Source organism: Sphaerodactylus townsendi, linkage group LG11 (assembly GCF_021028975.2).
Source record: "Sphaerodactylus townsendi isolate TG3544 linkage group LG11, MPM_Stown_v2.3, whole genome shotgun sequence".
NCBI lineage: Eukaryota > Metazoa > Chordata > Lepidosauria > Squamata > Sphaerodactylidae > Sphaerodactylus > Sphaerodactylus townsendi.
In genome coordinates, this window is record NC_059435.1 from 71414212 (window position 1) to 71427632 (window position 13421).

The 13421-nt window shown below is 46.1% G+C and overlaps 1 protein-coding gene across 2 annotated transcripts in view; it reads right to left on the reverse strand.

The window, feature by feature from the left end:
- Positions 1-13421, reverse strand: part of LOC125440723 (sodium channel protein type 5 subunit alpha-like) — a 395791-nt gene that overhangs the window by 189980 nt on the left and 192390 nt on the right. For both annotated transcript variants that reach the window (XM_048510652.1, XM_048510653.1), the window contains exons 9-10: positions 9136-9277; positions 6878-7075 (exon numbers count right to left, since the gene is read on the reverse strand). In XM_048510652.1, the coding sequence (XP_048366609.1) occupies positions 6878-7075; positions 9136-9277 (340 nt within the window). The remainder of the gene's footprint in view (positions 1-6877; positions 7076-9135; positions 9278-13421) is intronic.

The following is a 13421-nucleotide window of genomic DNA, read 5'->3' on the forward strand; positions in this document are numbered from 1 at the left end:
AGAAGAAGAAGAAGAGGAAGAAGAAGAAGAAGAAAAAGAAGAAGAAGGAGGAGGAGGAGGAGGAGGAGGAGGAGGAGGAGGAGGAAGAAGAAGAAGAAGAAGAAGAAGAAGAAGAAGAAGAAGAAGAAGAAGAAGAAGAAGAAGAAGAAGAAGAAGAAGAAGAAGAAGAAGAAGGAGAAGGAGAAGGAGAAGGAGAAGGAGGATCAGGAAGAAGAAGAAGAAAAAGAAGGAGGAGGAGGATGAAGAAGAAGAAGAAAAAGAAGGAGGAGGAGGAGGAGCAGGAAGAAGAAGAAGAAGAAAGAGGAGGAGCAGGAGCAGGAGGAGGAGAAGGAGAAGAAAAAGAAGAAGGAGGAGGAGGAGCAGGAAGAAGAAGAAGGAGGAGGAGGAGGATGAAGAAGAAGAAGAAAAAGAAGGAGGAGGAGGAGGAAGAGGAGGAGGAGCAGGAAAAAGAAGAAGAAAAAGAAGAAGTAGGAGGAGGAGTAGGAGGAGTTTGGATTTATACCCCCACTTTTCTCAACCGTAAGGAGTCTCAAAGCTGCTCACAAACACCTTCCCTTTCTCTCCCTACAACGGACACTTTGGGGCTGAGAGAGTTCTGGGAGAACACTGACTTTCCCAAGGTCACCCGGCAGGTTTCATGCAGAGGAGTGGAGTAACCAAACCTGGTTCCCCAGACGACAGTCAGCTGCTCATGTGGAGGTGTGGGGGATCAAACCCTGTACTCCAGATTAGAAACCACCACCTTTAACCACGATACCATGCTGGCTCTCAACTAGAAACTCTGGCCCCATGACAGTACCAGCTGACTGTGACTTGATCAAGGTGGTGCTGGAAAACGCCATCAGGTCTCAGTCGACTTAAGGCAAACCCATAAGGTTTTCAAGGCAAGAAAAGTTCAGAGGTGGTTTGCCACGGCCTTCCTCTGCAGAGGGACCCTGGTATTCTTTGGTGGTCTCCCACCCAAGAACTATAGTCTGTGTCAGAAAAATGTATTAGTCAGGTTGTATATTCCTCTGCCAAAGAACTCATGGTAGACTTTCTGTGTTGTGGAATGTTTTGCTTGGGATCTACTGTCTCCCCCATCCATTTGAAATTTTGAAAGTAAAAACACATTTTGGCATTCAATGAACTATAAATGCTGTTGTATCAAAGCATCATGTCCAATAATGCTGCTAGTGTTTTAATGTTTTACTTATTTATTGTTTTAATTGAAACTATTTGCTGTATTCAAATGTTGATTGTTTTGTAAACCACCCTGAGCCCTTCGGGGGTAGGGCGGTCTATTAAATTTAAATTTAAATAATAATAATAATAATAATAATAATAATAATAATAATAATAATGATGATGATGATGATGATGATGATGATGATGATGATGATGATGATGATGATGATGATGATGATGATGATGATGATGCATAAAATAATGGTTTTGACAAAGGCAATGCATAAAAATATGTGATAATTCTCATATTCATTCGAGACTATATTCTAATATGGAAGCATACAATTTTCTTGACCGTTGCACCTCAACTGACCATACTAACATCTTTTTTTCTGACAGAGAGCATAACCAGGCCCCAACCTTGTTTAGCTTCTGAGATCTGACAAGATTGGGCTAGCCTGAGCCATCCAGGTGAGAGGGACCAGCTAGTAAAATCAACACATTGTGTAGTGGCTGAGACCTTCTGTCCACCATGCTGTGTGTTCATTAGTGCTGAGTGCAAATGCCTTAGCAGACCAGGTGCTCGGGAGCAACAGCAGCAGCAGAAGGCCACTGCTTTCACATCCTGCACGTGAGCTCCCAAAGGCACCTGGTGGGCCACTGCGAGTAGCAGATGGACTAGATGGACTCTGGTCTGATCCAGCAGGCTTGTTCTTATGAGTGTGTGAAAAGCCAGTTAAAAACAGGTGTTTTATTACCATTCACCATTTTCAAAGATATTTCCATACTTACTAGGGGGAAATTAATGGCTTTTCATTCTATATTTGCGGCCTTTGCCATTAGTTCGAGCTAATTAGCATTCTTTTCAGATTGGGCTTTATTGATTCCCCAACTTCAAACAGCCATTAGTATCCCATTATTTGGCGAGGGGGAAGAAAAGGGTAGTGTCAGCTGTATAAACACAGCGGTTGTTGCCCTTGTCCAAATAAAACAACACACCGAGCCCGAGGTAGGTGCAGCAATACACAGATGTAATACAACCACACTAATTAGCATTAGTGAACCTTCTTCCCTTTGCCCAGGATGGGGATCAGTCTTAGTTCTCACACCTGTTGTGAGTGGACAAGCCTTTGAAAGTAACATCAGATGTTCTTTCCTCTTCAAAAAGGGAGGGAAAAAAAATCCCCATGCCTTGGGCTGAGAGCAAGGGTGCAGTCAAGCTGCGCCGACTCATTCATTCATTCATTCATTCATTCATTCATTCATTCATTCATTCATTCATTCATTCATTCATTCATTCATCCATCCATCCATCCATCCATTTATTTATTTATTTTTTTCCGAACTTCTATACCGCCCCATCCCCGAAGGGCTCTGGGCAGTGTACAACACAAAAAGGGAACAATGTAGGCAGTTAAAACATTTAAAACATTTAAAAGCGGCGACAACCGTAAAAACATTTCTAATAAATATAATAAATTACAATAAGATAGATGGCGTTCAGCAGTCTACTATTATAATTCCCTCCCCTCCCCTAAAGGGGGGAGAAATGGCATCCAATATTCCAATTCTAAAAATTCCTCCCACCCAAAAGGGAGGAATGGTGAGTCTGAGATGACAGTTGGCCCAGGTGTCAGGGCCGGGGGAGGGGGGCATCATCAACGGCCGGTTCCTCCAAAGGCCAAGCGGAAGAGTCCGCCCAGTCTCTGTGGAATCCTCACCGAACCCGCAGGGTCCCGGACACAGTTGGAGGAAGAGCATTCCACCAGGCTGGGGCCAGAGCCGTAGTTAAGCCGAAGGCTCAGAACCTGCGTTTTCCAGGGAATTACACTCCTGTCAGCCTCTGTCAGCATGGCCAATTGGCCATGCTGACAGGGGCTGATGGGAATTGTAGTTCCTGAACATCTGGAGAGCCGCAGGTTCCCTACCCCTGCTCTAGCCCAAGTGGAGGCCAGCCGTATCGCCGAGGAGCCAGGGACCACCAGTAGATTGGCCTCAACTGATCGAAGAGGCCATGCAGGGACGTATGGGGTGATGCGGTCTCAAAGAAAGCAACCCTTGTGGGATTTTCAGGGCAAGATAAATTCAAAGGTGGTTTCCCTGCCTCTGTGTAGAGACCTGGACTTGTCTGATGGTTGGGAGATGGTCCGAGTACTTTGATGGTCCGAGTACTAACCGGCAGTGGCACAGCGCCAGAGGCGTTCCTCCCATTGGGCAAAGTGGGCAGTTTTTGAAAGTGATGGGTGGGAGATAATTCACCCCAAAACAGCATCACTTTCAATGTTGTTTAAACTGGGGATCCCAGATTCTCCCTTTAAGGTGGAGTTAAAAGGAGAATCTGAGCTCCCTAATTTAAACACCATTGAAAATAATGCTGTTTGGGGGTGGATTCCAGCACCACTTGTTTAAACTAGGGAGCCCTGATTCTCCTTTTAAATCCATTTTAAAGGGAGAATCTGGGGTCCCCAGTTTAAATAACATTGAAAGTGATGCTGTTTCCCCCAATTGGGGGGACAGGGTACAACACCATAAAATGTTTTCATAGCAGTAATAAAACATTTTGAAAGCATTTTGAAAATGTTTTCAAAAAATATTTCTGCTGTATTCAGATTTGTGAGTTGGGGCATGTTCTATAACGTGATGGTGACTTTGAAACGACCTGGTGGAAAAAAAAATCTTTGTTTGGTCACGGAGGGGGAGGGTGGCTGCCCAAGGGGGGAGGGCATCAAACTCAGGTTTTGCCCAGGGCTCCAGTTTGCCTAGGTACGCCACTGCGCCCCCTTTTCCTTGCCTGGTCACCTGCTTTCTTTTCTCCTGATTACTGGCATGATGTTGTTGGGTTTTTCTCTCCTTCCAGACTCTTTATTATAATTTTTTTTTCTAATTTGGCTTCAGCTTGATTTCTAGCACCTCTTGGCGTTATCGTCCTCTCCCTGCCGTGATTCTCCCAGATAGCTGACGCAGAGAGCAGGCCGGCCGGGCACGCGGCAGAGGAAAGTCTATCTTATCTCTGTATTATAGACGTGGGGGGGCTTTAAGCCTGCAGTTTGTGTTTATCGCTCTGGATCCCCAGCCGCAGCTGGCTCTGTCGCTTTGTGGGATAAGATTTTGCTCGCCAACACTGTATCAGCAGAAATGACACGCACGGGCGCTTCTGTGTCCTGGGGAGAAGCAGAGATTTCTTGAAAAGTAGAGCCCTGTGGAAGAAAACTGACCTTTGCCTCCACTCTAATGTTTGGATGCGGTGGGGCTGGCCTTTGGCTCCTAAGCTCATGGCTACCCTTTGACAACAAATGGGCTGCAGAGATATACGGTCTGGCCAGACTCAAGCTCTGGCATGGATTTGTGGAGTGGTCCTTGATTGCCTCTGTCATAAGAACATAAGAACATAAGAACAAGCCAGCTGGATCAGACCAGAGTCCATCTAGTCCAGCTCTCTGCTACTCACAGTGGCCCACCAGGTGCCTTTGGGAGCTCACATGCAGGAGGTGAAAGCAATGGCCTTCTGCTGCTGTTGCTCCCGAGCACCTGGTCTGCTAAGGCATTTGCAATCTGAGATCAAGGAGGATCAAGATTGGTAGCCCTAGATCGACTTCTCCTCCATAAATCTGTCCAAGCCCCTTTTAAAGCTATCCAGGTTAGTGGCCATCACCACCTCCTGTGGCAGCATATTCCAAACACCAATCACACGTTGCGTGAAGAAGTGTTTTATTAGTCCTAATTCTTCCCCCCAGCATTTTCAATGGATGCCCCTGGTTCTAGTATTAGAGAAAGAGAGAAAAATTCTCTCTGTCAACATTTTCTACCCCATGCATAATTTTATAGCCTTCAATCATCCCCCCCCTCAGCCATCTCCTCTCCAAACTACAGAGTCCCAAATACTGCAGCCTCTCCTCCCATGAGGGTGCTCCAGTCCCTCAATCATCCCTTGCTGCCCTTCTCTCATGCTTTTTTTTCTATCTCTTCAATATCCTATCTTTTTCTATCTCTTCAATGTCTCTTCCCTTGCAAACCCTGCTGGGCCACCAGAACTTGGCTGCAACCTGACACCACTTTCTACCGCTGTATCGCAACCGTGCAGGGCAAAAAGAAATGTGAAATACCCATGCAACATTTTGTGTGTGACTCACACATACAAATCTATTTTTTTCATGCACTGCAATGGTATGAGAAGAGCCACATCAAGTACCATAACAATAGAAGGAGAGAAGAGTTTGGATTTACATCCCCGCTTTCTCTCCTGTAAGGAGACTCAAAGAGGCTAACAATCTCCTTTCCCTTCCCGCCCCCCCACAACAAACACCCTGTGAGGCAGGTGGGGCTGAGAGAGCTCCAAAGAACTGTGACTAGCCCAAGGTCACCCAGGTGGCCTGTGTTGGAGTGCACAAGCTAATCTGGTTCGCCAGATAAGCCTCCACAGCTCAAGTTGCAGAGCGGGGAATCAAACCCGGTTCTCCAGATTAGAGTGCACCTGCTCTTAACCACTATGCCACGCTGGCTCTCTACACACACATTTGCTAGACACGGTGATGTATATGCCATGAGTATGATTTCTCTTACATGACCTGTAACCTATTACTCAGTTCAGTGGAGCTGGAAGTCTTCCTGCAGCCTAAAGAACCTTTTTCCAACTTAAGCGGCTCCATGGATAGATGCCATATTGTACTAGAGTTCTTGTACAAGCGGAAATAGATCCCAACCATGGCAGCCATTTGCACTCAGTCACCCATGTTGCATTCCCACTTCTGTTTCCACAAGTACAAGACACTACGGGCTTTTCTGCATTCCCATTTTCCTTGCTTGTGAGTTCCTGTTTCTTTGAGGAAGGGGAGGGGGTGTTCTGATCCAAACATGTTTTTGCTCCATCTCGTGGTCAATTCCATATTATACTGGTTTATGCTCAGCATACAAACCTGCAGTTTAAATCTGCCGGGAGAGAGCCAGACATAAACTGGTGTAATATCAAAGTGACCACTAGTGGGAGCAAAACGCATGAGGAACAGGAAACACCTCCCGAAGAAATAGGAATGTACAAGCAAGGAAAATGAGAAAGCAGAAAAGCCCTATGATATATAGCAGTGGTGGCGAACCTATGGCACGGGTGCCAGAGGTGGCACTCAGAGCCCTCTCTGTGGGCACGCACAAACAGAGTGCCCCCCCCCCACATCTAGGCTGGTGTGGGCCGCTGGGCTCAATTATTAGCATTAAACCTAAGACCTAGTTTTGGGGAAGCAGTGTAGGTAACCTTGTTAAGCACTGTTAAACCCCACTGATTTTCATGCGAAGAACTAAAGTGCGATCCTTTACCTGTGAGTAAGCTCAGTTGCTGGCAATGAGGCTTTCTTCTGAGTAAACCCTCCTAGGGTTGTGATTCACCCATTGGAAGAGTTGCACGATTGCTTCAAAGCAAAGCCACTGACTACCACCAAGTTACTTCCGAATAACGCACACCTTGGAGCCAAACGTTTTTTCTAAACTAAAACCTCAGTATTCAGGTTAAACTGTCGTGTTGGCACTCTGCGATAAATAAGTGGGTTCTGGGTTACAGTTTGGGCACTCGGCCTCAAAAAGGTTCGCCATCACTGATATATAGGGATGAAAGGAGGGGGTATTCCATAGCATCTTGTTCATTGGTGGATTCAAGCCAGTGTGTGAGATGGACAGGCATATTCATAGGGGAAACCCAGTCCACAATATGCCTCGTACTGACCTCCTGCTCTTTCTTCAATGCCTCCATGGCTTCTCGAAACTTCCGTTCCTTTGCTTCTGTCTCAGCAATCGTGGCTTGGTTCTGCTCTTCGTACGCCATGGCCACCACCGCCAATATCAAGTTGACGAGATAAAACGATCCCAGAAAGATGACCAGCATAAAAAAAAGCATGTAGATCTTGCCAGCAGATCGAAGGGTCTGAGAAAAAGAAATTCAAGAGAAGTTTAGAGCTATTACAGTGGGTGGCTGCGTTTCCTATCTATCTATTTAGAATATTTCTATGCCACCTTGGTCAAGTCGTTGCGAGGACTAACAATCAGCTACACAGAGTCAGCAATAGGTGATCTAAGTATGCGGGCAACCCTTCAATGAAGAAGATGGTCCAGGAGAATTAGAGTAGACCCCCAAAGATTCTCTGTTGGCCAAACATAAACTCAGTGTCCTATGGTGTGGTTTGTTCACTTGGCCCCCTTGTCCTAGCTGCTCCAAGGAGGCCTGTTGAATCATTTGCTTATTTATTTGATTTAATTTATTCCCCACCCTTTACTACAGTCTTGGAGCAGGTTACAATAAAAAGCATAATAAAGTCCTTTCCAACACAATAATAGAATCCCGATAAAACCCAGTCCTAAAAACATAAAACATTATAAAAGCTTCCACTCCAACCACCCCTTAAAAAGCACCCTAAAGTAACTGCGGGTGATTAAGCACAGACAAAATATAATGGGTTCAGGGATGTGAAAAAAGCATTCCCAGAACTCGCCCCCAACGTAAGTCTTTGGTGTAGATCTCAGAAAAAATGGAAGGAATCCTTGTAATTTCTGGAACTGTCAAAAACAAACAATTATAAAGCATGTTTTTGAATGAATATTTTTTTAAAAAAATCTCAAAAGAACATGTAATATTAGAAGAACTATGCCTGTAAAAAGATACTTACCTTGTTTGATTTTTTTACTCTTTAGATTCTGCTATCTTGATGGGGAACTCCGTAATCAACTGCAGTGATGGCGAACCTTTGGCACTCCAGATGTTATGGACTACAATTCCCATCAGCCCCTGCCAGCATGGCCAATTGGCCATGCTGGCAGGGGCTGATGGGAATTGTAGTCCATAACATCTGGAGTGCCAAAGGTTTGCCACCACAGAACTATAGTATATTGTCATGAAGTTCACTGACATAATTGACTGTTACGTAAACATGTCTTTTGGATTAAATGCTTTATTTTCATTATTACTTTCTTAAGATTGTTCTGTTTTTTTAAAAATTTCATTATAGAAATAAGTTTATTGATTGTAATTTTGAAATGATGAAGCATTAAAATTAATACAAAATATATTTTTTAAAAAGAACTCGCCTCCAAATGCTTCTAACCTGTTGTATTTGGCTGAACCCAGGTTAAATGAAAGTCGCTAAATTAGCGACGTTTCCCTTTCAACCTGGCTTTCTGATGCTTCCTGCTTGCCTGTGCGAACTATGGCAAGCAGGAAGCATTCTATTCCCCTCACCTTCTATCCGCCATTGTGGTGGATTCTCAAGGCAGCTGCCATTAGAGTGGATTCTCTAGGCGGCCGTCATTTGTGTCAATAGATGTGTCAAGATTGTGTCAAGAGCAGCAGTGGCATAGGAGGTTAAGAGCTCGTGTATCTAATCTGGAGGAACCGGGTTTGATTCTCCGCTCTGCCGCCTGAGCTGTGGAGGCTTATCTCGGGAATTCAGATTAGCCTGTGCACTCCCACAAACGCCAGCTGGGTGACCTTGGGCTAGTCACAGCTTCTCAGAGCTCTCTCAGCCCCACCTACCTCACAGGGTGTTTGTTGTGAGGGGGGAAGGGCAAGGAGATTGTCAGCCCCTTTGAGTCTCCTACAGGAGAGAAAGGAGGGATATAAATCCAAACTCTTCTTCTTCTTCTTCTTCTTCTAGATGCGTGTACGGGATTCTCATTTGGGGGGATTCTTGGATGCGTAGTTCGCCAGGAAAAATAGTGTTTCCTGTGTGAACCATGCCACATCCTGATGCCAGGATCCCAGTGAACCCGGATGGCCCCTGCAACCGCCACGCAAACAGCAACACAGGCAACATGGGTTCATTGAACCTGTTTGTGTCTCCTGTGGAGAACGGGCCAATATTCACTGACTCACAAATTCACAGGGGAAATCGAACTGGCTTCACCAATGGGCCTTTTTCTCATTAATTTAAAAAGCAGGCTCCAAATGGGGCAGGAGCTTTCATTTCCCATGTCAACAAATGGATCCCGTACCTGTTGATAGAGGCGTTCCCAGCAATCCTGAGTCATGAGGCGGAACAAGGACAGAAAGGCCCAGCCGAAAGTATCAAAGCTCGTGAAGCCGTAGTCAGGGTTTTCACCAGCCTTATGGCAGCTGTATCCTTTCGGACACGTCCTGCAGTGCAAAAAGTACAAGGATTAAAGACCATTCGGGCGAGAGCAAGAGAAGGCCCATATGGTCTGTGATGCAACTCTTAAATGGATATCCACCTGTCATCAAGATCTGACATCAAATGTCACGAGTCACTTAACCTGCCCAGGGAGTTAACAAGATGTATATGTTTTGTCATGCTGCTCACTCATCCCTCTAAAATTGCAATCTGTTGTCCCCCGGCAAACTTCTTTGAGGATAGGATTTGTGATAGATAGGGTTACCAGGCTGAGCAGCCAGCAGAAGGGAGGGTGTGGGGATATGGCGGCATCACCCACAGAATGATGTCACTTCCTGGGAATACTCGGAAGTGACATCATCACCCAGGTTTTTTTCTCTCTTTCTCACAATACTAGAACCAGAGGGCATTCATTGAAAATGCTGGGGGGAAGAGTTAGGACTAATAAAAGGAAACACTTCTTCATGCAACGTGTGATTGGTGTTTGGAATATGCTGCCACAGGAGGTGGTGATGGCCACTAATCTGGATAGTTTTAAAAAGGGCTTATGGAGGAGAAGTCGATCTATGGCTACCAATCTTGATCCTCCTTGATCTGAGATTGCAAATGCTTTAGCAGACCAGGTGCTTAGGAGCAGCAGCAGCACAAGGCCCTTGCTCTCACATCCTGCACGTGAGCTCCCAAAGGCACCTGGTGGGCCACTGTGAGTAGCAGAGTGCTGGACTAGACGGACTCTGGTCTGATCCAGCAGGCTAGTTCTTATGTTCTTAAGGCCCATATGGTCTGTGATGCAACTCTTAAATGGATATCCACCTGTCATCAAGATCTGACATCAAATGTCACGAGTCACTTAACCTGCCCAGGGAGTTAACAAGATGTATATGTTTTGTCATGCTGCTCGCTCATCCCTCTAAAATTGCAATCTGTTGTCCCCCGTCAAACTTCTTTGAGGATAGGATTTATGATAGACAGGGTTACCAGGCTGAGCAGCCAGCAGAAGGGAGGGTGTGGGGATATGGCAGCATCGCCCACAGAATGATGTCACTTCCTGGGAATCCTCGGAAGTGACATCATCACCCAGGTGTCACTGGTGAAGCGTTTTCAGTCGTTAAAGTTGGAATTTATTTTATGCACAAATTAAAAATAAAATCATTTATTATTAACAAAATAATTTCTTCATGTTTTGTTGATTATAATGTAACTTTTTTTCTCCCCTGTCACTACTTCAAGTGGCAGCAAGGGACAGGTATGTGGGACAAGGTATTCTCATGCCCAACCACGCCCTGCCCAACCCATCCTAGCGGGGGGAGGGGAGGGAGGCATGGCATGGCATGCAAGGGAGGGGAGGGAGTGAGAGGTGGCATACAAGGGAGGGGAGGGAAGGGGAGGGGGCCCAGCATCTGGACTAGCGGAGGGAGGGGGGAGGGAGGTATGGCATGCAAGGGAGGGGAGGGGACCCAGCATCTGGACCTGCTCCACCCACCCTAGCGGAGGGAGGGGGAGGGGAGGGAGGCGTGGCATGCAAGGGAAGGGGAGGGAGTGAGGGGTGGCATGCAAGGGAGGGGATGGAAGGGGAGGGGGCCCAGCATCTGGACCTGCTCCACCCACCCTAGCAGAGGGAGGGGGAGGGGAGGGAGGCATGGCATGCAAGGGAAGGGGAGGGAGTGAGGGGTGGCATGCAAGGGAGGGGAGGGCCCTCTGTTTTGCCCCCACCTCAGACTGCTACGGAACAACTCCGCAAAAGTGAGGGAGGTGTCTGGCAAAGCTGTGAGGCAGAATTATTCAAAAAGATTATATGGGGCAGACTGAATGGACTCTGGCTTAACTGTTTATCTATCTGTTTTAATAACTTGTTTTTAATGTATGAGTTTTAATTAATTTAATAGACTACTATTTTTGTAACATGTCTACTTGTTGTCACTTGCTTTGGGTACCGACTGTGTCAGGTGAAGGTAAATTCCAAAAGAAAAACCAACTATTTTTAAAAGAAAATATCAGGAACTGTCAAGCTCGCTAGTGCCAACAAGGGAGAGGGAAGCAGCTCTTAACTCCAAGAAGCCAAATGGAAAGGTTATCACTGATAATAGGGAAACTACCTAGAGACTCCCAGCTGAAAGGTTAGACAGCAGAAGATTCCTGAAAGATTTAGAGAAAGTTTCTGATATGACATCTTATTTATTCTTCTTCTTTATTTGGATTATATACTGCTAGCCCTGCAAATTCGATCTGAGCGGTGAACACCCACAAACATACCATTAAAACAATGTATAAAACAGTGTCTAATATGGCAACCTTCTGACGTCTCTTCCCTTTTGGATTTCTATCCAACCTCTTTAGCGCACCAGATAGACCTGGACCGAGGAGGGAAACCAAATCTGTCAAGATATTAACTTATCTGCTTATTTACAGGGGTTGGCAACACGAACACATTCCATTAGCAGGAAGAGTCTTTCCAGACAAAACGTCCATGCAATTAATCACAATAAAAATTACAGAGCTATTGATTAAGAAACGGTTGACGACATCAATCAACCGATTAGGCCATAATCAACATCACGGTCTGGCACCGATGCTAGAAATTTAAAAGGCCTCTTTGTCAGATCAGCAAGAAAGATTAGTCATCCCTAATAAGGATAGCTAAGGGGCAAATATAATCAGTCTAGATGGCTATAAGGTTGAACAAAGTCTTGGAGGAACAAGAGACATTAAACAAGCCAAACGGAACCTCCACGGTTAGTAGCAGTGTACCACTGAATAGCACGTCATGGTTTTAAAAAATGAAGTTAAATGTTTAGAAAAATCAGATTTATTTAAAATGATCGATTCTTATCCATTCCAAGAGGGCTCTGGCTGCAATGCTGACCAGCATTGGACAGATTTATGGAGGAGAAGTCGATCTATGGCTACCAATCTTGATGCTCCTTGATCTCAGAATTGCAAATGCCTTAGCAGACCAGGTGCTCAGGAGCAGCAGCAGCAGAAGGCCATTGCTTTCACATCCTGCACGTGAGCTCCCAAAGGCACCTGGTGGGCCACTGCGAGTAGCAGAGAGCTGGACTAGATGGACTCTGGTCTGATCCAGCTGGCTTGTTCTTATGTTCTTAATGCTGGACTACAAAGGGACACTGGAATGTAAAAACAGCTCCGGAACACATTTGAACAGAGCAGCGAGAAAGGTGGAGGCGGGGCCATCTTAACTCATCGGAATGCTGGGCCGTTGCCCCGGGGCTCCACGGGCATAGGGGTCCCATGCTAATCTACGTATGTTGTGACTTGCTGTCAACAAATAAATAAATACTATACTATGAAATGTACATATATAAGATGGGTAGCGCTTGGCTTGACAATCATACATAGGAAAGGGACCTTGGAGTCTCAGTAGACCACAAACGGAACATGAGTCAGCAGTGTGATGTGGCAGCCAAGAAGGCCAATGCAATTCTGAGCTGCATCAACAAGAGTATAGTGTCTAGATCAGTGTTTTCCAACCTTTTCAATGTCACAGTACCCTTGACCTCACTCTTCATATCTCATGGTACCCCTGCCATCCTCCCCCCACCTTCCCCTCCCAGGGTGAAGGGAAGAACGGGGGGGGGGAGTGGCTGCTGATCTTGTGGCAGGTCCTGCCCTCTGGGCCAGCTCCATATCCTTGCTGGTGCCGGCGGGAGACACCACAAAATTGAGGGGGGCCGGTAGCATTGCCGTGGTACCCCTGGGACATGCTCATGGCACCCCAGGGTACCACGGAACTCTGGTTGGGAATCGCTGGTCTAGATCAAGGGATGTAACAGTCCCACTCTATTCAGCATTGGTCAGACCTCACGTGGAATACTGAGTCCAGTTCTTCTGGGCACTGCAATTCAAGAAGGAGATTGACAAGCTGAGCATGTCCAGAGGAAGGCGGCCAAAATGATAAAAGGTTTGGATTCCGCGCCCTGGGAGGAGTGGCTTACGGAGCTAGGAATGTTTGGTCTGGAGAAGAGAAGGTTAAGGGGTGACATGATAGCCACGTTTAGATATTTGAAGGGATGTCGTGGTGGCGAGGGAGCAAGCTTGTTCTCTGCTGCCACAGAGACTAGGACCAGGAGTCGTGGGTTCAAGGTGGAGGAAAAGAGATTTCACCTAAACATCAGGAAAAAAACTTCCTGA